This window comes from Perna viridis, chromosome 10, assembly GCF_037379345.1.
Source record: "Perna viridis isolate PV_CMFRI_1.1 ecotype Kerala chromosome 10, ASM3737934v1, whole genome shotgun sequence".
Classification (NCBI taxonomy): domain Eukaryota; kingdom Metazoa; phylum Mollusca; class Bivalvia; order Mytilida; family Mytilidae; genus Perna; species Perna viridis.
In genome coordinates this window covers 25483683-25509041 of record NC_142454.1, presented here as the reverse complement: position 1 = coordinate 25509041, position 25359 = coordinate 25483683, and the positions used below count along the sequence as shown (strand labels likewise).

General features: G+C 31.9%; 2 protein-coding genes across 5 annotated transcripts in view; one reads left to right on the top strand and one right to left on the bottom strand.

Moving 5' to 3' along the window:
- LOC148605122 (transcription intermediary factor 1-beta-like) overlaps window positions 1–25359 on the top strand; it is a 68507-nt gene that overhangs the window by 39684 nt on the left and 3464 nt on the right. The window lies entirely within an intron of this gene.
- LOC148605123 (uncharacterized) lies at window positions 702–25359 on the bottom strand. 2 transcript variants are annotated; one of them, XM_088549575.1, is made up of 10 exons: window positions 25202–25359; window positions 22910–22940; window positions 19148–19356; window positions 17833–17895; window positions 15999–16145; window positions 14492–14554; window positions 11085–11283; window positions 9900–9986; window positions 8215–8331; window positions 702–6776 (listed from the first exon to the last, which is right to left on the bottom strand). In XM_088549575.1, exons 1-10 carry the CDS (start codon window positions 25246–25248, stop codon window positions 6486–6488), a joined length of 1254 nt encoding a protein of 417 aa, XP_088405701.1. In that variant the 5' UTR covers window positions 25249–25359; the 3' UTR covers window positions 702–6485. The 2 variants fall into 2 exon arrangements, with proteins under 2 accessions (XP_088405701.1, XP_088405700.1); XM_088549574.1 differs by having other exon boundaries at window positions 22736–22940; window positions 25202–25358.

Sequence of the window (25359 nt, the reverse complement as noted above, 5' to 3'; positions counted from 1 at the left end):
TTTAAAGCACGATACAAGCGTTTGTTAAAATGCACGATATTTAAACTCACGGTAGAAGCTTAATATTTGCTTTTTTCTAATATTATTTGCTTTTATTCAACTATAACTTTTTTGTAATATTTTTGTAAAAATATTTTTTATTATTTTTTGATTATTTTTCATTAATTGTAATTATCATTTTTTTTCATCGTTTGTCTATCGTGCTTTAATTGCACACTTTCAGCTTTCGTTTGAATGTATGCTAAGAGAGTTCATTTCTCGTGTCTTTAAACGCACAATAGGAGCGTTCGTTTATATGCACGATAGGAGCATTTGATTATCGTGTTTGGTGTACGCTTTGTGTGTGTATCCTACGAGCGGGAAACCTCAATTTTACCTTGAAATGATAATGAAAGGATAATCAAGGGAACCAAGATTCTAGCGGAAATAAAAAAAAATGTAATCCAAAAGTAAATGAGCAATTCGGACTCCACTAAAAAACTTCAGTAAATTTAATGAATTTTCAAATCTTTAATAATCAGTAAACACAAGATCTAAAAGCAACACATGAAACATGCCTACTATTGTCATATTATTGATACTGTTTTATAGAAATATTTATTAAATGTAAATATGAAACTGACAAAAAAAAACACATGTACCAATAAGACCGAAATGATTGATTACCGGTAATGTTTTGGAACCTTAAATAAATAGATATGTACAAGGAACCAAAATTTATGTTCGAATGCCTCATACCTTTAACATAATTTAATATAGAAGATTAAAGTTATTTAAATCTCAATGATCTGCCAGAATGAAATAAAAGAAAATAGAGAAAGATGACCAACAATACACTAAAACAACATTTACAAGATGAAATAGCGGAATACTTACCACACTACAACAACTATAAATGCAATATATCACATCCAAACTGACATCAAAACAAAATAATGTACATTACAATACAATATTTCACTCAATACATTTCTTTTTCATTTACAGTAATAAAACCTACAATTATAATACATGTATACCAATTACCAATTAGATAAATTCGTTTGTTTCTGTAAAGATTTCCTCTATCAAAATTTTAAAGTGGTTTATTCCTCTATTCCACTTTCCGTCCCTGTAAGGTAGTAAAAAATAGCTAAGCCACAGAAAAGACTTACTGCCATATTTCTGTGTAGAAAAGATGACTTGATAAGGACAAACACAAAATTTGTGACAACATTAGGTGTCAAAATGGATCACTAAGTATCAATTAATGCAATTTAATGCAACTTAATTAAACAACATCTAATGAAATGCGGAGGTGTGTAGGTGTTTTTTACTGTCCTTATATATTGGCAACATGCTGCGACAAACTTAATATTTTGTCAAAACATTGATATAATCGGATTTTCATTGTTGGAATATCAAAGTTGTCTATCAATGTGCTCAATACGAGTATCTCCTTCGATGAAAAATGTAATAACATTCAGTGTTTTTCGCCGGTTGGCAGAATGAATAAGTTTAGGTCCACTTTGCACATGCATTTCATCTATGGATGAACACTCAAAAAAAAAGTTTTGTTAGCAAAGTATGCATATATTTACTTATATCGTATGTAAAATACATGCTACTTGTAGAGACTAATTTGATATATTCCAAACATATTACTTCAATAGGATCTATACTTATAATGGGTGGAACTATCATTTTTAAATCTGCAAAAAGCAGATTTTTCTGCTATTTAATATAACTTAGTTTATATAAAAATTGTTCTCTACATATGTTATGCAAGATGTATGTTAGTCAGAACTACTTCTCATGGCATCAGAATAAATATAATACAGGAATTCCTTGTGACTTCAATGTTGTTGAGGACTTTTTTTTACAAAAGAACTTATTTATATAAAGATGCACTGTATATTACTTATAAAGTCCCTGATATAAATTAAAAACTTTTTTTTAAATTTTAACTATTCCACAGAATATTGACATACAGAAAACTGATGAAGCAACTACATTCATCATTCTCAATGTGAAAATGTTCATCAAAAATAAAATAGAAAAAGTACTGTAATTTGCGTCATCAACATGAACACGTAACTACAATAAACAAAAAAATATATATATTGATATTTATTAATACTCAAATTTAAAAAGTACAAAATACAATTCTAGAATAATGCAGTATAAAAAACACTTATACAATAATCTAAACTATGTTGTATTTTCCTATATTTATACTAGATGAACATTTTGTTTTACAAATGTTTGTGGTCTATAATATGGTTCCGCGCATTATGATCTATGAACTACTTGAGGTTTTCTTTTTAATGTTTTATAGCGCTTAAAACAGTTTACTTTAAGTAGACAATTGAGAAAGAAATTCATACTTTTTACCAGATATTGACTTCATTTTTTATGGAAGATCTCTCTTGAACTGTCCAGTTAGCAACCTGTGGAAGTAAAAATCGCCCTTTCAACTGTCCAGTTAGCTACCTGGGGAAGTTCGTATGTAATGGTCATTCAATTGAAAGAAGATCAACCTTTGTGAAGTGAATGGTTTTTTTTCTGCTATTTTTTAAAAAATTCATATTTAAAATCATTTAAATATTTCAATCATTCAAGTTCAGGAACAAAAATCAACGAAAATGCGTTCATTATGAAATCAAGGTCTACACAATAGCCAGATGTATCATCTATAACTCAGGGTCAGTTCTTAGTACAAATGTTACCGACTTCTGTATGTGCAAGGCAATTTAGTCCGCTGTAAATACATTATTTCTAGACCAGAAGTTCAGTAGTACTCCAGATTAGAATCATGCAAAATGTGTTTCATGGTTGGAAAGTCTACATATTTTTATTTTTGGATGTTTTGTCTAAAATATTAAAAGTTAGCAGAAACTAACATGAGGCTTTTCATTCTTTTTATTGTAGATTCCATTTGCTTATAAATTAACCTAATTAATTAAAAATTCTAGAAATATTGTTTTTAATCCACCATACTTTCTTGAACAATTATACCTATGAAAAGTAATTGATGCAAGTGCATATCAGTTCAAAACAATTGTTAAACACATTGCAGAACCAAACACATATTCTGGATGGCAAAATATTTTAACATATACCAAATCATAAATTAATTTTCAGAGTAATCTATGCAACAAACTCAATTATTGAATAAGATGGAACTAATTAAAATCTAAATAATCTGCAAGAATGAGAAGATATCTAACTTCTTATAGAATTGTGAAAACATTATGCTATAACAACATTCTAAGGCTAAATACTTATCACAATGAAACAACTATAAATGCATTTTTTAACATAGCAAGGGAATATACTGACATCTTAACAAAATAATGTACACTGCTCTACAATATTTTACTCATTACAATTTAATTCATAATAATAACAGTAATAAAATAAATGATAATCCAAACAATATACATATTAACCTAAAACTAATTGCAACAGAAAATGTTTTAATACAAATCCATAGCATTTTGCCTTCTACGTTCAAAGAAAATAAGTCAAAAAATATTTGTAGAAAACTCAAAACGAAAATTTCAAAATTCCTATGGATATTTACCAAGGGGAGATAACCAAATAAATCCTATTCTTGTCAGGTTTTTGTTCCATTTTGTTAATTTCAAGTATTAATTGATGCTTTGATGTAGCAATTTGTTTCTTATTGATTATCTCACAATTTATGCTGCCCATTATTTGAAACACATTTGAAAAAAAAAATGGGTACATTTAATTCTTGGGTAATTTCCAATTGCAGATAAAGCTTATTATATGGCACTTCGATCATCTTGACTTTTTTATTTGGCATTGTTACTGTCTGTAAATAATTTATCAACATATTACTTTTACCGCATAAAGTAGAATATTTATTTCATCATTTTTATCAAAAATGGATTCCTTGGACTTCATTTTTCGATGAACATAAGGTTTACTATTCAATATCTAAATACTAAATCTAGGTTATCTTGAAAAATAGATATGAAAACTCTGTTTAAATCAAAGATGATTCTCTATGCAGCGAAAAATCAACAAGTAGGTACCAATCCCAAACCATATCATATCAACAAGTAAGTACCAATCCCAAACCATATCAAAATCAACAAGTAAGTACCAATCCCAAACCATATCATATCAACAAGTAAGTACCAATCCCAAACCATATCATATCAACAAGTAAGTACCAATCCCAAACCACATCATATCAACAAGTAAGTACCAATCCCAAACCACATCATATCAACAAGTAAGTACCAATCCCAAACCATATCATATCAACAAGTAAGTACCAATCCCAAATCATATCAAAATCAACAAGTAAGTACCAATCCCAAACCATATCATATCAACAAGTAAGTACCAATCCCAAACCATATCATATCAACAAGTAAGTACCAATCCCAAATCATATCAAAATCAACAAGTAAGTACCAATCCCAAATCATATCAAAATCAACAAGTAAGTACCAATCCCAAACCATATCATATCAACAAGTAAGTACCAATCCCAAACCATATCATATCAACAAGTAAGTACCAATCCCAAACCATATCATATCAACAAGTAAGTACCAATCCCAAACCATATCAAAATCAACAAGTAAGTACCAATCCCAAACCATATCAATTTCAGACACTGCTAAAGGTTGAAAAATCCACCAAATAAAAGGTGACTTTTTTTTCAGTCTACATATGCTATATTTTATGAATCAATAGATCATAGTTCTTTCAGCATACAGATTTGTATTTTTGAGAAAACTATATATTCATCTCACACAAAAATCAAGCAATTCAAGAACAATAACTCTTGCAATTTCATACAGAATGCTTAAGATTTTTTATCCCAAAAGTGCAATAACAGAATGACAGAGACTTGTTATTAATCTGTATCCATTTTCTGCGAGAAATAAATATAAATTATGTAGGTTTCTGCATTATTCACCTCCTGTCTGACTTTTAAAAAGACTACTACTTAATTCCCTTAAAGCATTTTTTATTATTCAATGGTGTGTATAACACACTTGTTTAAATAAGCAATGGCATACTATTCTTCTCAAGAATTATAAAATAATGGACAATGGAACAAAATGATATGATTATGGTTTTATTGGATTTTTTTATTTTTTTTCCAGAATAATCAGAAATGTGTTTTATTATTTTATTTGTGAAAATGCCATGTTTGAAACTTAGATGAAATATTTAGGCATTTATTCCCTTTATTCTAATGGTTTCTACTACTAATGTAAATAAATGCATGCTCATACAATACTTTCAAAAAAATACTGTATAAATGAAAAACATGACATTATTGGAATGTAAATGTCCACTAAATAAAGGACAATATGTACCACAGTTACTTGGTAGTAAATAATGGGATGATTGATGAGGTTTGGGAAATACAATTTGCTTTACTTTGTTGGAAAAAAATGGTGTATGTTGCCATGACAACTGACAGTTCAAATAATGAAAGAAAAGTTGATTGCTAATTTACTCGTACATAATATTTCTGCAGGTTTAAAAAAAAATCTTAAGACAATGCATTCCACATCGCCTATTTTAATAAAATATTAAATACTTCCAGAGAGCTACCTTTCCAAAATGACCATCCAGGATAAAACAAATGTTAAATAGGTGGTCTCTTTATTTTATTTTATTTTAATTGATAAAATTTGATGAAATTAAACCGCCTTTATGTTTATTTCTATATATTTTTTATTAGAAGCATTTATATGTCATTTTGTTTGTAATTTGTCTTTGAAGTTATTAAAATTAAATTTGAGATTAATGAGGCAATATGTGTTTAGCTTATTGACTAGAAAGGACCCAGAAAGTCAACTTTTCATTTTATTTGTTTGAAAATGATAAAAACAAGTACACGACTAGGCACCTAAAAACTGACGTGGCTGGATTAGAGGAAACCGAAAATTATTTATGTTTGGCTTAACTACTCTTATAAAGCCAACTCCACAAGAAAATTTAGAATATTTTGAAAATTAAAGATTGACAAACTACAAAAGATTAATACCAGTTATCATTTATCACAAAAAAATCATTATTTTTAAAAAAAAAATCATAATTGCCATTTAATCACTTTTGACGTTTTTAAGATAGTTCTTCCTTTTGTGATCCATTAAAAAACGCAAATGAAAAATTAGTTGCAAGTCATCACTGAAAAATCATAGTGACATCATAAACTTGCAATCAATTGTTGATCAGAAGTTCAAATAACGTCTTGTCCTCAATCACAAAACTATTGATGCCATATTATAGCACCACAGTATAACACTACATTTTCTTTTCATTAAAACTATTGTTGAGTTAGTTCATTGCCAATTTTATTGTCAATTTAGAGTATTGCAAATATATCTGTAAGATTTTTAAATGGGTTTTGATTAGCAAATTACAACAAATAATCACAACATTAATTAAATCAAACTGCTCCTTATTTACAGGGCAATTTAGTACATATGCCCTTGAATTCACATTCACTTCTTTGGAATAGGTTGCACAACCCCTTTATTTAAAACTGGTCCATCTTTGTGTAGATACAACACAGGCCACACAATAAAGTCTACAATCTCTCCTGCTTTTGTGTAGGACCTTAAAATGTTTGTGTCTATTTTTGTCTCTTTTGGAAATTCCCATTCTATAAATACAGGTGGATCCTGTATCTGCATCATCCAGGCATACTTGATACAATCATTGACAAAGTCCTTACAACCATTGAGTTGTTCATCTGTTAGGTTTCTTTTCTCCTTCAGATAATTTGGTAAAATCTGTAAAAAATGAAAGAACTAGGAACAGTGAACACACTTCCATACCCCATGCCCCTATATTGAAGGAGGAGCAGTTTTAAAGTTGTTTTTTATAACTTGATGATGAAAATAAAAACACATTTTGGCCAACTTTGAATGCTAATTGCAGGAGTTTTCCTAAAGAAATGTCTCTGTAGAGCATTTCAAAAGGGGCATAACTACTATAAAATAATATATATTGCTTCCATACACAAAAGACATGATATTTTGTCTGATAGTTTGATTAGAATTGTGATCCAACGATATTTCAATGGTGCACTCTAAGAAACATGTCAAAGGACATAATTCCAAACAAAATTTGGGGGATCAAATTTTTTTGCAATATCCACAGCTACATAGTGTGCCATTACTACATACCAAGTATCAAGAAGATCTGTTTAGTGGTTTGAAAGATGCACTTCTGGAGAATTCTTTTCAGGGGCATAACATGAACAAAATATGAGGGAAACAAATTTTCTGGTAAAATGCAAAATTACATATCTTGCTCTTACTACACATCAAGTTTCATGAAGTCATGCCAGTATTTTGAGAGGAGTAGTAATGATAAGTTGTTTCAGTCACAAAACTCAGTTCAAGGGGTACAACATGATACGACCGCAGTGGTCGATCCCTAAACAGTTTGGGCAAGTGTGGATACAATATTAGTTTTTGACACACTTGAGCATAAGGGCTTACAATTGATTATGGACACATCAGATGGTTTGGACACTATATTGCACAAAATTTTGAATTAAATTGAAAAAAAATTCAAAATTTCAAAATCATACCAAAAATTTTTGTCAGGTTTGCCCCCTTCAACCCCTTGTAATTTGAAAACTGTAAGAGATATCTAAAATCTGATTAAAACATGCTGGCAGGAATTTTAATGGGAAAACAAATTGAAAAATTTCGAAATCAGACCAAAAATAAAAAAGTCCGGTTTTTTTGTTTGTTTTTTTTTTTTTTGGCATTGCACATTTTTGATCCCCTATAACTTAAAAATGGTCTAAAACATATAAAATCTGCTGATACATATGTTTACCAGAATTAAAAAAGGAACACAATGAAAAAAATTTAAAATCAGAAAAAAAACAAACATTTTACATGGGGTTTAATAAAACACCTCTTTAATATACTTTTTGGCTGCTTTTTCTAAGATAGTAGGGGCCACATGGCCTTATTAAATAGGAACCCTCTTTTAGTGGTTAGTAAAATAATATTGAAATTTCCCTTGATTACTCTTTCAAGTTTCAAAAATACATTGACGAATTTTGAAAATATTTGGTCAACATTATTTTTCAAGTATAAACTTAAAGTGACAAATGGAAATACATATAACCCTTATCACTCAGCTAGAATACCAAACAGAAAATCACAAAACAAAATAAAAAGATACAACTAAGATATATAAAAATAAGACCTTTTGTAACACATCAATGTTATTTTGTGTTAACTTTCTCCTCAAGTCTTTAATTGGTTTAGATAGTTCAGCAGGAATGTCTTGACTTTCATCACTAGCATCACCAGATTCTGTAGCCTGAAAGAAATTGTAACATCTAAATACATGTGTATCATATTTTAATATATTATGTAATTAATTTCGATAATTCACACTGTGAAATAATATCTGTAATTTCACTTTTGGACTTCCTCCCACAAAAACGCCACAACTTTGATATTAATTGACCAATCACAGAATTTATAAATTCATGTTGAAAATATCAATAAATTATAAAGAAAATCTATATAATAAACAGGATAATCAATTGGTTATCGTGAATTACCAAAATATGATCACTCATGCCGAGAATGCTTGAAGATTTAATTCATAACAAGTTCCTCACACCTGTTCAATCTAGACATTATTCAGCACTCCTTATTATATTACGGTTATTCACTCTTTCCAGTCAATTACCCTATTTATCATGTTTGTAAACTAATACATGAAGTTGCATAAGATACGCTGCTACCTTCACTCATAAGTTGCCATTGGACAAAATCTTTTACAAATTGTGTGCCCCATCTATATAAAACAATTTGAATTAAATCCATTGAGTAAGAGCATGGATTTTTGTAATGAAAATTTTTCCTATCAATCCATGTAATGAAAAATAGCGAACACCCACAAAAGAGGAAGTTGATACAGGAGGACACCTAAAATTGCTAAAAACAATACCTTATCTATATGAAGCCACACACCAAACTTGAAATATATTCGGGAATTGGGAACCAAAATTTTCATATAATTTTGCCAGTTGTCTTGTAAGTCAAGGCAAGCAATATCACCTCAAATGCAGGCAAAACCATGTCATTAGTTATACCAACTCTGATTAGGCAGTAACAATATAAGAGCATAGTATTGCTGATCCATGGCATGATTTTGCCTGCGACTGACGTGCAGTATCACAATACTGACTGGAGAATTTTGGAGAATTTCACTCATACACGTAGAAGAAATACTGCAAAAATAATGTAAGTTAAGTTATCACCACTACTAAATCATTAATGTTACTTGTATTTACTTTGATATGAAATAAACATAAATATAAGGAATTGGGAATGGTACACATTTTGGTTTAATACCTACAATTAATGTTATATGTGCTCCAAAGGAAAATACCAAGAAAATTCAGCAAGATGACTGAATATGGTTTTAAGTACATGAATTTTCTCCAACTCTTGGATATTAAGACTTCTACTCCAGCAATACTAGAAATTGTCTGGCAAGCTATTTTCTTGGTGTCATCATAAATATATAGGAAAAGACCTCACTTCTTACATTTTAAGAGTATTCAAAGAATATGTCAAAGGTAAAACCAAGACTTGATTAGACTGCAGCTGTGAGGAAATTTGGAGTATTTTGAAGAGTGTTCCAGGTTTTACCCATCTCATATGAATCACTATACCTGACTAACACATTTGAAAGAGTAATCAAGGAAACCAAAGACCTGACATGGAAAACAGACATACTCAACAAAGAACATAAAGTAACTAAAATCATACATACAAAGTAACAAAAGCAAATGAGCAACTCGGACTCCACTAAAAACTGGGAGCATGGACCACGTGCACCGGTAGGGTAGTTGAAGTAACTTTTATACACACCTTTGAATCAGCTGAAGGCAGTAAAACAGCTTGTCCTATGAAGTTGTCCAATTGAGTCACTCTTCTTCCACATTCTTCATAAGAATCCTTGAAGATAAAACAATGTAAAAGAACTTTATTTCATTGTGTATCTATTAAAACCATTTTTGCTAGTTTTCTGAGCAGGCTCAGTTAGTACTCCAATGAGCTAAATGCTACTATCACATTAAAGCCAGTTTTCAATCAACTTTTTACATGAATGTGTTTCACCTTCCCCATCAAAGTACCAACTGAGGCCAGAAAATTAGCAATTTTCTGAGCTGAGTTTGAATTTCTGTTTACTATGGCAATTTAAACAAAATATCAAAAATAAAAATATGTAGGCTTTTCAGCGATGAATCACATTTTGCATGATTCTTACCTGGAGTGCTACTTCAGCAATTAAAACAGGACATTCTCAAGATATGGTTCAACATGTGAAAAACCACATTTAGGTGTAAGTATTTATAAGAATCAGGCAAAATGGGAAAAATCAGAAACATGCATGTCAAAAACCCACCAATCTGACAATGAAATATTACTCAAGGATGATTTATTTGAAAAGACCATTATTTGACATTTGCATCATTGGATTTACACAGAAATTTTTCAATAGAATCTTAGAAAATGAGGTTTTTGACAGAGTTATTTGCCCTTGAAATGTCCATTTCAGTGCATTTCAATGAAATTGTTACTCAATGGTCCAGCATGATATGGAAAATCTTGTCTGTTTTCCTTGATTCTGATGGTGCAAATAGTCAAATTACACTAACAAACAGATGTTTTTTTTCATAACATGTTTCACCGACTGCCTGATTCTGACACTTAAATATTCAATATTTACCCTAGAAAGATAATAAATGGTAATTTCACCAAAAATACAGACCTTCAAACAATTATAATGAACAACTGTGTAAAGATTGGTGCAAATACAAACAGGGCATTCATGATATGATACGACACATAAAATCATAAACCTCTCCATTTATTTAAATATATTTTCATAACTCTGAAACTAAATATAGAAGTTTCTACCAAAGTATACGTGAAACAGAATAGCGATCAGGTGACTTGCGTTTCCATAGAAGAGCGCATAGGCTTCAAAATTATCAGTAACATCTATTAGTCCCAAATAACCTAATACTAGTATGGAATGCTGAAACTTACTGTTAGAAAGTGAAGTAAAATCTCCACACATTTTTCCTCTTCCAATCCCTGATCTTCTAAAGCCTCCATGGCATCTGCCCAATCATTGTCGTACATCTCTGTAAACTTTTCTGCTATTTTCATTGGTCGATTAGGGTCACATAAATCTGTAATTCCAGGGTTGTTGTTCCGCAACCTGTCTCCAGCTATGGCACTTAACCTATAAAATGATTTAAAAAAATACTGCCATGAAGATAAGATTTGTTCTGTTTTCCTTATTAAAAACTTCCTCTTTCTGATAAAACATGATTTGTCTCCCTTTTAGAAAATTTTGTGTATCCATTAGTACATAATATAAACAACTCAGCTAGTATTATCAAAACAATGACTTTGAACAGACTTAAAATGATACCAATTTATTTCATTACGCTCATAACATGACAAACCAAAAGCAGAATAATCTTCCCTTGCAAAAGCAACTGTCGAGATTCATCTTCCTTTATATGCTTTCTCATGCAATGCCTTACAATAATATGAAGTTTCATCAAAATCAATTCAAGGATCTTTGCTGGTCTATTTAAGAATAACAAAGATTTCAAAGGGTTGTAATATCTTTTAAGATCTTTTATGCATGAACAATATAAGAAGAAAAATAGATGGGGCAGTATGCTAAATTTAGCTAGATCTTACATAGGACAGGTCTTGGTAGCTTTTATCTATTAAAACAACTGAAGAAATAACAAGAATATCATAAAAACTTTCCAAATAACATTTTAAGGTGGGTTTAATGAAACTATGAAAAGAAAAGTGGGGATCACTGGGTAAAAATGCTATGAAATGGATAAAACCAGAAGAGTCAGAAAATCTGACAAAAATGGCTGAACATGACCAGGTAAAATCCTTATTGAGGTTAAAGTTTAAACAAGAGTGATGGAAAGATAGTCAAAAAGATGATGTTTCCAATTCATCCTGTTGACATTTCAATTGCTTGTTTTCTAATTTTCGCAGATTATATCAAAAAACCTCTTTTTGTGGGAGGGAGGTTTACAAATGATAGCAGCAGTTTTTAAGGTACAACAAGGATCACCAGTTTCACGTCCAGCCAAAATGAGTGAGATATTACACTTGTGTAACTTGGTATGAAGATATTCTAATGTAACAAGATGGAATTGTCCTAAAGGAGACACATTTTTCTGATTTTGTATGGCAATCCAATAAAACAGGCAACTGATATCAGAAAGCAACCAAAATGACAATGTACATGTACATGTATGCCCCATGATTTGTCTATGTTTTGTATACATGTAATTGGTGAATAGGTTGTATTTTACAGATTTCAAATGAGGTTTTCAATTTCATCTAGAAAAATCATGTTCAATATCAACATTGCTGATTAAAATAAACTTCTATGATTCAATCTAGATTTTTTTTTTACCAAATTACTTGTAATCCATGAAGTGAGAATACATAAACAAATTGATTTTACCAACCAGGAGTTACCTATCTTGTTAGAGCTTCATCTTTTTGTTTGTTTTTTTTTTCTTATTCTCTACCAACCAAGAGTTACTTACCTTGTCAGATCTTCATCTTTTTGTTTCTTCTCATCAGTTACCAACCAAGAGTTACCTACCTTGTTAGAGCTTCATCCTTTTGTTTCTTCTCATTCTCTACCAACCAAGAGTTACCTACCTAGTCAGAACTTCATCCTTTTGTTTCTTCTCATCATCTACCAACCAGAACTTCATTGATTTTTTTTTATCTTATCATCTACCAATCAAGAGTTACCTACCTTGTTAGAGCTTCATCTGTCTGTTTCATCTCATCAGTTACCAACCAAGAGTTACCTTCCTTGTTAGATCTTCCTCGGTTTGGTTTACCTTATCGTGTACTACTCAAGAGTTACCTACAATGTTAGATCTTCATCGATTTGTTTTATCTTATCGTTTTCCAATCAAGAGTTACCTACCTGTTACAACAAGAAATCTGTGAAATCAAGTGATACCCCCATTTTCCATCATGATATAATGAAATTAAACAAATAAAAATCCATGGTAGGCAGGATTTTGTTGTATTTTTTTCCAAAAATAGATCCCACCATATAGGAAAAAGTGTTAAAAAATTTCAAGCCACTGTGATGAGTAAGTTGCTAAGAAAAGTGTGGCAAAAAATTTGTAACAGACAGACAAACAGACAAGGGTAGAACAGTCTACTCCTGCTCCAATGGATATCAAAAAGTGTGATGGACAGACTGTAAAGAGTAAAACAGTATACCTCCCCACCACCCTTTTCCAAGTGGGGGTATAAATAGTGATTATTGAATTTGTAAACATCACTCATACAAATGTGATAACATACCACTATTGAGTAAAGGTATGAAAGGTGAATGTATGTTTGGTTATTTTCAGTGTGAACTTTCGTTTTCATTCTTAGTTGCTAGTATTTCATATTGAAAACAAAAATGGTATGGATAGAGAAATAAATGTTTGATAAAAACACAACTTCTCAGGGTTTTCTGTATAAACTGAAATGTAACTGTTTCAATGATGAAAATCAGTGTTTTTATATTATTTTAAATTGGTGTTGGTGTTCATGAAAAATTATCATCTCAATATAGACATGTATGAGAAATATCAGTACCTGCAAAAGACTGAGTATCTTGTGTTGACTGTGACTTTGCCAATAAACAATTTTTAACCCTTCACAAAAATTATGGGTGTTGAAGTATTAGATTAACTGTTATACCCAGATATTGCCAATACAGCAAGCACGGATCCAATGACTGGCATGCTGTGTGTACACCTCCTCTTAATCGGTAAGAAAAAAATTTTTACCACAAGTTTCACCCCATAATATTTTTTTGCCTTGCTCTGCATGGCATTTAATTCAAATAACAGCCCCCTAAACTCCAATCCTGGATCCGCCCCTGTATAGGGCTTGTAAAACTGTAGCCCAATTTATTTTTTATCCAGAATTTTTACTGTTCAAAAAATTCAAAAATGAAGTCTGATTTTAGTTAGCTACTTCTGGGTACATAAACGTGATGCATATTATCACTTTTCTATTATTTGTTGTTACTGAACTCATTATAGTGTAGAAATAGTTAATCATCATATTTTATTATCCTATTTATGCAAAAAAGGTTTTGTTAATCAGATTGTAGTCTTTATCCCATAACAACCACTCCCTATCCTTTTTAATGTTGTAATTAACTTCTGGTCAAATGAACTTTGTATGTCTAACTCATATAACTGCATTTGGATATTTATATATGATCTGTTGAAAATAACAGTGAAAAAAAATGTTAAAATTAACATGTATGGTTAACCATGTAGCTCTTTTTGGTATTCGATATTCGGTACTGCTTACATTTAATTGGTTAACCATTTCCCTAATTTCATCGCTTTTATTAAACTATTTGTTTACAATACCTCTGCATCCGTGTAGACTGTTCTTGGTATGCTCTTTGGAAATTCCCAAAGTCATTTCTCAAACTGAAATTCAAAAAGAGACATACAACTGATTTATAACCACAACATACCAGTATTACAAACTGATTTAAAAGGTGGGACATTCAAGTACAATAAAACCTGTCTAAACCAAACCCTGAATAATCTGACAACATGTCTTAACCAAACCCTTGATAATCTGACAACCTGTCTAAACCCAACCATAAAATAATCTGACAACCTGTTTAAACCCAACATGAATAATCTGACAACCTGTCTAAACCAAACTGAATAATCTGACAATCTGTCTAAACCCAACCCTGAATGATCTGACAACCTGTCTAAACCAAACTGAATGATCTGATAATCTGTCTAAACCCAACCCTGAATAATCTGACAACCTGTCTAAACCAAACTGAATAATCTGACAACCTGTCTAAACCCAGCCCTGAATACTCTGATAACCTGTCTAAACCAAACCCTAAAAAATCTGATAACCAGTTTAAACCAAACCCTGAATAATCTGACAACCTGTCTAAACCAAACCATGAATAATCTGACAACCTGTCTTAACCCAACCCTGAACAATCTGACCTGTTTAAACCCAACCATGAACAATCTGATAACCTGTCTATACCAAACTCTGAATAATCTCAAAACCTGTCTAAACCCAGCCTGAATACTCTGACAACCTGTCTAAACCCAACCATGAATAATCTGACAACCTATCTCAACCCAGCCCTGAATACTCTGACAACCTGTCTAAACCAAATCCTGGATAATCTGACAACCTGTCTAAAGCCAAGACTGAATAATCTGACCTGTCTAAACCCAACCCTGAATAATCTGACAACCTGTCTAAACCAAATCCTGGATAATCTGACAACCTGTCTAAAGCAAAGACTGAATAATCTGACCTGTCTAAACCCAACCCTGAATACTATGACAACCTGTCTGAACCAACCATGAATAATCTGACCTGTCTAATCCCAACTATGAATAATCTGAAAAACTGTCTGAACACAGCTCCCAGGAGCCTGAATTGCTCACCTTGTTGAATTTTGTCTTTCAAAAGCAGTAAATTTAAGAAGAATTTCTATCATAGTTTTCAAGGTATCAGCTGAAAACTGTAAAAAAAAAAATGGCATTTTTCATTTTTCAAGGGCAATAACTCTTACAAGGAATTGTCTGACTTTTATCCCTGAAGACTTTTGTAGTCTAATAATATGGATCATTTAAGCTATTGTAAGAATTTGGCTAAACCTAATGGTTTTGGAGATTTATGCACAAAATTACTGTCTGACCTCTATGTTCTATATTTAGTAATTGTGGTCATGTTTATCAACCAATCAAAAATCTCCACATCAGTTCTATGCAAGATACCCAAAGAAAGTACTATACTGAGTTTGGTTCCAATGGCCTTCATGCAGATGAGCTAAAAAGGCATGAAAAAATGTGACAGGAAAAATATTCAGTTTTAATTAGTTACCTATGAGCTTCTTTTTGACTGTTGTGCATATCCCGTTCAATCTTAGCAGCATGCTGCTTTAAGGCATAATACTCCTGATCTTTTTTCTGGTTTTCCTGTCTTAGTTTCTCATTTTCCTTCTCTAAGGCAGTAATTGTATGGTTTGTACTGAAAATATATATATATTTTTTTTTTCAAAAGGTCAAATGCATCTTTCAATTTCAATAAGTGACTATCATCTGCAAGTATACACTTTAAGTGTAAAAGTTTGTAGGAATCAGGCAAAATGGGAAAAATTATAAACATGCATGTCAAAACTCCACCTATCTGACAATAAAATATCACTCAAGGATGCTTCCTCTATTTGAAAAGACCATTATTTGATCTCTGCATCATTGGATTTTCTGAGAAATGTTCATTTTTAGTGCATTTCAATGAAATTGTAACTCAAAGGTCCAGCATGATATTGAAAATCTTGTCTTGTTTTCCTTGATTCTGTTGGTGCAAATAGTTAAATAGGGTATGTAATTCTTGTTCTAGTTTCATTTTCTTTACCAGAATTTCTGATGTAGAACGTATTGAAATCCGGAGACCGATCTGTATTTTACTGTTTATTTCCGGGTACTCGAAACTCTGTATAACAATGCAAAATCTTCCAATTTATGTATTTTCTTACTTCATTTATCATGCAGAAATAGTTATTTGTCATTTTTATTAGTATTTTTTACACAGAAAGTTTTTACCCTCAACACTGAACCCAATGCTCTCTAAATGAAAAAATCTCTATGCTTTTGAATGGTAAACTATGACCCATTCTTGTGAAATCTCGGGGTCACATGCCGAGACTTACACACCCTATTACACTATCAAAATGATAGTTTTTTCCACCCCATGTTTCACCTAATGCCTGGTTCTTACAGGGACTGACACTTAACAACCAAAAATGGTTCATACAAGAACAAGTTACACAAATCTGACATGGATGAGGGGCTTAAATATAGAACATTGTTCAAGTCTATTAAGTATAGAAAAATTATGGCATATTCTGCTGATTTAGCTCAATTTGATGATGCAGCTTAAACATATTTATTGCACTGCTTTAAAAAGTTTGACCATACTTTATCTTATACTTCTTCTTAGAAGTGTTTGAAAGACGGAGATCTCTCACGTGATGACTTCAAAAGGTTAACAGGTATGCAGCCTAATTTTTTTCAACTATTTCCAAGATAAGTACAATTCAAATTTTAAGATGGAAAGTTATTCATAATAATAAATACAGGTACATGGATTGTAATTTACGCAGTAAGACCATCCATAAAAATTCTTGGTTTATCAATCAACTTACAAAAAAAATCCATATCCCTGTTAAGGTATAGATAAGGTCACAAGGCCCTTTTTAGTCTTAGAAAACCATTACGTCAAAAAATGGGAAGTTAATGTCACTTGAGTCTGAAACTGATTTCCACAATATGGCATACTTATATAAAGTTTTCTCTCAAAATATCAAATGGCTGTGACAAGTACTTGCAGAGACAACTGTTACATGAAAGGTGTAGACTGACAAATGGACAAACAGATGTAGAACAGACAGACAGACACCATAATAACTATCAACCACCCACTTCCTAAGCGGGGGTAAAATAATATTCACCTAACTGTCTTCTGAAATCTGAATGAACGGAAACAGCAGATCAACATTTTTTAAAGAATTGCATAGTAAATATAACATGGTATAGTGTCCAACACCCTTTTTGACTGGTTGAACCAGTACACCAAACAATACTATTATTCTGTCTAATTGTGCAAAATAAATTCTACAGTTCTTTCTAAACTTGGCTTTGACTAAAGGACTTACTTTTTCTCTTTTTCCTTTGTAACATTTTCCAACTCTGCACTCAGATTTTTCACCTGGTTTTGCCTGAATAAAGAAAAATATGTTATATTCTAATTATTGGCATGTTCCTTACAATGTATTTCAACTTTTCACAATGAGTGAGAATACTATTCTGTAATAAAGGTTAAAATTTGGTGGTGGGCAAAATAACATATGATATCTGTAGGAAAACTGGCTGGTCTAGTATGGCCATATCAGCATTCACAAAGAAATATCACCAAAAAATTTCACTTTTAAAAACCATTAATTTGACAACTGCAACTTTAATACTTAACAGACAAACAACTTAACATGAAGAAGTTGGTCTATTATCAAAGTTCAAGAGGAAAAAGTGATAAAAAACAGGGATCATTCCTAATATAACACATTTTAAAACATACCCAAACATTTTAGGCAAGCTTGCTGCAATCACTCACTCTAAAACTTAATATTCTGTCCTATATGCTGCTATTTGTCAATATATTTCTTTCATACAAAAATCACTTATTTCTTTTGGATAAGAATTATGTATTATTTGGTCTAATCCTTATCTAGCTCCTCCCCTAAAACACGATTGGTATTTTTTACCATGGTACATACATGTAACCCCTATAATCACCCTCATAACAATATATCTCCTTCTTTCACAGTGAATTTTCGTTTAAGATTCTAATTAGAAAAATGAAGAGTTGAAGTGTTCATTTTTCTTCTATGCTATAACAGCATAAAAAAAAATGAACACTTCCACTATTTCCTCTTTGAAAATGAAAAACCATCATTTTTCAACTTACAAGGGCAATAACTCTAACAAGGAGTCATCCGACAACTTTGATCCCACTGCATACTTTTGTATACTTTATTATAAGGATCAATTCAGCAATGGAAAGAATTATGCTAAACCTAACGGTTTTGGAGGTATGTGCAAAAAAGCTTCTGACTGACCCGTTTGTTCTATATTTAGTAATGGCAGCCATGCACGATAACCAGAGGAACATTCATACCAAGTTTGGTTCCAATTGGTCAAGAAGTGTCAGAGGAGAAGAGTTTTGCAAAATTGTTGACGACGACAGACAATGACAAAGTCAACGGACGTCAACGATGGGCAACGATGACAACAACTGATGCAAAGTCATAGCAATAGCTCACATGGTCTTTGGCCAGGTGAGCTAAAAAGTGGATCCAGGTTTAAATAAAAGAATTCAATAAAGCATCACAGTGAACCTCTTCGGTCAGTCAGCATGCCCTCCCATTCTTCAATTCCAGTATCTACCCAGATAAATACTCTACAAATATTTACCTTTCTTTCACTTTCTGTTTATAGTTTTTCATTTCATCATAATGTTCCTTTCTAATTCTGTCTATTTCAATTTTGTGTCGTCTATTTAAGTAATCAATGTCATCATTCAGTTTAGCTATTTCATCACTATGTTTAACCTTTAATCTCTCAATTTCATCTTCCAGTTTTTTTCTTTCCTCCTTAACTTCATCAAATTCAATGCCCAGTTCCTGGAAGAAAATAACATGCTTATACATGAGAAAAATGTCCATGGTACAATAACCCCAGCAGTAAAATTATCTTATAAACCAGAAAACTAGATGCCTCCCCATTCATTATTAATTGAAGCATGCACCTTAAATTAAAACTAGAAAAACTGTGAGCAATGCTCACAAACTTGATACCTCCCTGACTCCCCCATTTGACAACATGCCCCTTTTTAACCTCCATTTTAATTTGGATCAAAATCAAAAATAAAAGGTGCACAATTGGAACATGTAATAGATTCTGTGAAGGTTTCATTCAATTTAATTCAGTGGTATAGGAGAAATAACTAATGAGAGATGGGTCCCCTGTCCCCATATTGACAAATGACAAATACCGTGTTTTGCTACGCAAAAACCCTCAAATTGACCGAGATCAAACTAAAAAATAAGAGGTTTTCAATGGGAACATGTAATAAAGATTCTGTGAAATTTTCATTCAGTTTCATTCAGTGACAGAAGAGAAGTAACAGATAAAGATGGGTTCCTACATTTGCCCATATAAACTAAAGTCCATGTTTTTATATGTGAAAGCCCCAAATTGATTAATATCAAATTCTAAAATTGGAGGTGCACAATGGGAAAATGTAATAAAGATTCTGTGAAAGTTTCATTCAATTCTATACAGTGGTGTTGGAGGAGTAAGGGACTAGAGATGTGGCCCCCATGTAGCGGAAGGACAGACGAACAAAAGGACAGATGGAAAGAAGGACAGGCGGAAGAATAGATGGGCACCCCACCACTATATACTTTGCAAGTGGGGAGTATAAAAAACTTGTATTAAGACTGTATCATGAACCTGTTTCTGGTATGACCATATTTGTATAATATAATATACTTTATCAAAAATAGTGCATTTATGCCATGTAACCTTATAGAATACTGAACTTTATAATTCTAAATATTCTTTATTTTTTGCATGTTTTTAAACAATCATCTTTGGCCCTACACATCTCCATTACATGCTTTTAAAAACATCATACAAAATTCAAAATTTAGTTTAAAAACTGTGGAAAGAGGTAGCTGGACAAACCATGTACCCCCTATTTTGCAATTTTTAAGTTCAACATTCTATCACTTTACCATTTTATTTACAAAATCCAACTTCATAGGACCTACACATATCCCCATAATGAGTTTAAACATCCTACAAAATTTCAACCTTATAACTCAAAAACTGTGGGAGAAGATACCTGGACAAACCCTGGATCCCCTATTACTCCTATGGAGTATTGAAAGGTTGAGGTACCTTTAAGGCTGAAATTCTCACCTTTATTTTTTGTGAAATTTGATGTTTGAATCATAGAAAACTTTTAATTGTTGAACTAAAGTGATAAGTCTAGAAATTTCCTATATTTATAACTTATCTGTACTGCACATTTTGATCACAATCATCGGTCAAAATAGCTAGTGTGTTTAAATTTTACAAAAACAGGAAGTAATGTATACAGTCCATATGAAATACAAATGTCTGTGCCAATAAATGCCCAGGTAATATCTTGATATTCTGAAGCATTTTTGTCTCTTTTATCGGAATTCCTGAAGATTTGGTGGGTCTACATTGGTGCATGTATCATATTTTGTACCAAATTTAGCTATTTTTGCCAAACCTTGAGTTTTCAACTACATTCAACTTAACATTACTCAACCAGAACTAACTACAGAATTTAATATGGTAAAGTTGTTGTAATTCATTAAGTCCTGAACAAAAATGCAGATTGGTAACCTTCTATTGCCATATTTAAAAATTCAACCTAGTAGGGAGCCCAAAACACTCCTAAGTGTACCCAGTCCTTTCTAACAACCTTTTATGTCATCAAATCAAACTCCTATGACCCTACACAACTGTAATATCTGTATAAACAAGCTACAAACAATATTGAATGTGAAATTTTGAAATGTCATAGTTTGACAATCTCTAATTTTACACAATATTTTACAAAAATAAAACTCAATTTGCCCCTGCAAATCACCATTGTGCACATAAACATCCTAAACAATTATATAGCTGTAGCTAAAAATAGCTGGATGAATCATGTACCCCTATAAGGATGAATGAATAAATGGACAGGGGTAAATTAATATGCCCCTTTTTTGGTTGCAAGGGCATTTAAAATCTAGCCGTCAAAAAGGGAGAAGGACTCACAATAAAAATGGATTAACAACAACCTAACACAGATACTGCAATGCATTTCTTGTATTTACTTCTGACCAAAATTAACTTTTCAAGTAAACCTACCACTCTCTATAAGTTCTCAACAAATTGCTGGCTTGGGAATACCTTGATTTCAAGGGGTATATAAAGATATCCACACAATCTTCATTTGGCATGCTCGGGTCAAACAATTAGCAAAGTATATTATGATATACACAGGCTAATATTGTTCATGTGAAATTCATGTGAATTGAGCTTCACATGAAATACACTTAACTTGAATTTCATGTGATACTTTAATTCAGATGGATTTCAAAAGTGTTGCATCCCCTCATAGGAATATATAACCAACTTTTTGCTATTTTAAATCTTTTTAAGTGTCCTGTCAAATGGGTCATTTGTCAATTAATTTAAGTGTTACTCAATTGGAGCTGGGGCAGTTCTAACAATCTATTGTTCAATCATTGTTCATTGACTTAACTGTATGAAAAAAATACTATGGAACCTGACTAAGACAATCCATGCTATATATTTGTATTTATGACTATACATATACATACCAGTTAACCACTGGATAGTTCATTTTGGAAATTCTCCTCCACTGACACGATCTTATGTGGAATATTTTTACTTCAGAGGATCTTTTATGTAAAAATTTAATTATTTAATGTGCATTCAAAGAAATGAATTAATTTTATCCAAAAACTTCCAACAAATCTTATATTTTTATATGGGAGATTCTAAATTTTTCATTAATTTTGTGCCATTCTCCCCAATCCCCAATGGGGGAGGGGTTAACAGGTATGTCATATACCTTCATGTGCTTAAACTCTAGTTGTTTGTTTTATGTTTGAATCAAGCTATCATACAAGAAAAGTATGACTGAAGGGTTATCTAAACTGTTAGCAAGAATAGTCAAAATTTATCAGAGGTATTTTTCGATTGCAAAGTAACTTTCTCAGCAAAGGGATATATTCTAACATGATGCTTCGAAGTTCTTTAGACCACAGCCATGGTGAAAAAGTGATAAATACATGCCAAACATTTCGTGCAGAACATAAGCAGGGTAATTCAAAAATATGAAGAAACTAGTCCTATTAGGATTGTGGTAAAACAACGATAAAATGGAGTTCCTGTGATTTGTTTCTGAATTTGATTTTGATTTCGGAAAAAGCCTCTACAGTAACTTACATGATTTAATTTAGATGCATGCTCGAGATAAGTGTTTAAGACATATGCTAGGACGTCCTGAAGATTGATTGGCTGTTCTGGATTACGTGGTTTACAACTTTTTAGTAGTTTTGTGATCACTTTCATATCTTTCCAAACTTCAAAAAATGCATTCTTCAAGTCATCATATTTCACCTCTTTATGTTCTTCACTGCTGGGATTCTTTCTACAAAAAAATCAAACTTTTATTAAATATATCTATTAAATTACATTTAATTGACCACAAAATTTATTTAAGCACATAACCTTAAAATTAAAAGTTTAAATTCCATAGCCTAATCAAATATATAAATTAGAAATACTGTGAGCAAGCTCACAAAGAGAATACCCCCACTTAAGAAGGAAATTGCTGGTTGGAATATATCCTTCTGGAGTCATTCAACAGTACTTTTATTTCTTTATGCACAGCTACATATGACACTCAACCTATCTATCAAATTTCTTAAAGATCCCTTCAGTGATTTTGGAGCAGTTACATTTACAAGGTTTAAACATGTAAACCCCTTAATATGGATTATCTCCCTTTGAAGTTCTCCAACAGTAATTATATTCCTTCATGCACATCTGCAAAGATACCCAATCTATGTATAAAATTTTATCAAAATCCCAGTCTTCGAAATTTAGCCAGGGACCCAGTGGGCCAGGCACTTTAAATCTGCCTCAGGCTCCTAATATTATGTTCTTAGGAAGCCAGACGGACTCCCAAAAATTTTGGGGTATTGTAGTGTTCTGTTTATTTTGGGGTTCTTAGACATATCTAAATAGTCTGAATCGAATGAGCATTTTTTGTTATGTAATGTCATTATAACAGATATTCTTATTACACAGATTCAGATGATTTGGGAAATTTATTTCGGGCCACTGAAAAATCATTCGGACTTCCAATTTGTGTAACTTTGGAAGTCCAAATGGCTTCTGTCTGAGAACTTAACCGTAAAGACTGAAATCCCTTGAGCGATTTACGAGGAGTTCCACTTATGAAGTTTTAACATGTAAAACTCTAAATTTGGATTATCTCCCTTTGGAGTCCTCTAACAGTAATTATATTCCTTCGTGCACATTTATATATGATAACCAACTTACCTTTAATATATCATTAAAATCTTTGAGCGGTTTAGAAAAAGTTGCACTAACAAGATTTTAACATGTAAAATCCTTAATTTTAATTATCTCCCTTTGAGTTCTCCGATAGTAATTATATCACCTTAAGCACAACTGCCTTTGATACCCAACCTTCCAATAAAATTTCATCAAAATCCCTTAAGCACTTTAGGAGGAATTGCGCTTACAAGAAATGGAGACAGACATATGGACAAATGGACAGACAGACAGACAGGGTGATTTTATATACACCCCAACTTTGTTTGCGGGGGTGTTACAAAGTTTTGTATTACTAGAAGTTTGAATTTAAACAGTTGCCAAACCAGTTAACTCTCCCACATTAGGGGAGACTTCACAAATTCAATAAAAATTCAGAATCTCTAACATAAAAATGTTGCACCTATGGAAGGTTCTTGGTCAGAATTACTTTATGTTCTGTGAAAATACTTTAATACCGGTAATTGATGTTTTACATACAAATTTTGCTTTTACACATAGAAGGTGTCAACAGAGAAAAATCTCCCAAATGAACTGTTTCAAAGGTTAATTAGCCTTTGGTACTTTTGTATTTATTGTGCTTTGATATTAGCCCCCAAAATTGAACATTTTGATACAATTTTAGATCCAGTTTAAAAAAGATCTATACACTTTTGTTAAGTTCATAAAAATCTTATTGTCAGGAAACATGTAAAATGCTTCTTTTAGCCCTTTTCAGTCCCTATAAATTCCTAAACTGTACAGGAAAAATCCTCAAAATTAATCAGTCTGACCTTTAGAACCTTATGGTACAATTTCACAGAAACCCATACTTATTCACTCCCCGAGACCTTCATGTTTCCTGCACACACAATACCTAAACACACACAAAACACTCACTAAATGCACAATAAACGACCGCCCCTTTTGTGCGTTTAAAACAAACACTCCTATCATGCTTTAAAACACAAAAAAACGCTTTTAAGTTACTTTATGTTCTTTGTTGTATATGTCTGTTTTCCATGTCTGGTCTTTTTCCCTGGATTATATTCTTTTTATTACTGCTATAACCTTGGTTCCACTGATTACTCCTTTTTACCAGTATAGCTCATGCCCATGCATCTTTAGACTTGAAGTTAATTCTCAGCTACACTTAAAATAGGAGCTTGGGTGTGCTGATTGTTCGATTCAAAGCTTGCTTGTTTGTATTGAATGGTATATGCACCAAATAAACCTAAAATGTGAGTAATTAAGAGACTCAGCGTTGTGCACTTTTTTCTACTTTCGTTTTCAACCGAATTATCGAAAGTACATGTTCACAAGCATTTCATCGTGCTGTACAGAAATTACCTTTTCTTTGCACTTTTTCTAAGACCATTTCCCCGGAAGAAACTCATGATTACTGTTCTCTGTGAGGATGCACTTTGTTCATTCGAAATAAGGAACTGAAATACCGCTTCAAATTATAATTATCCGATCTCGTTCCGGAAACTATAATTCTGAGTTCC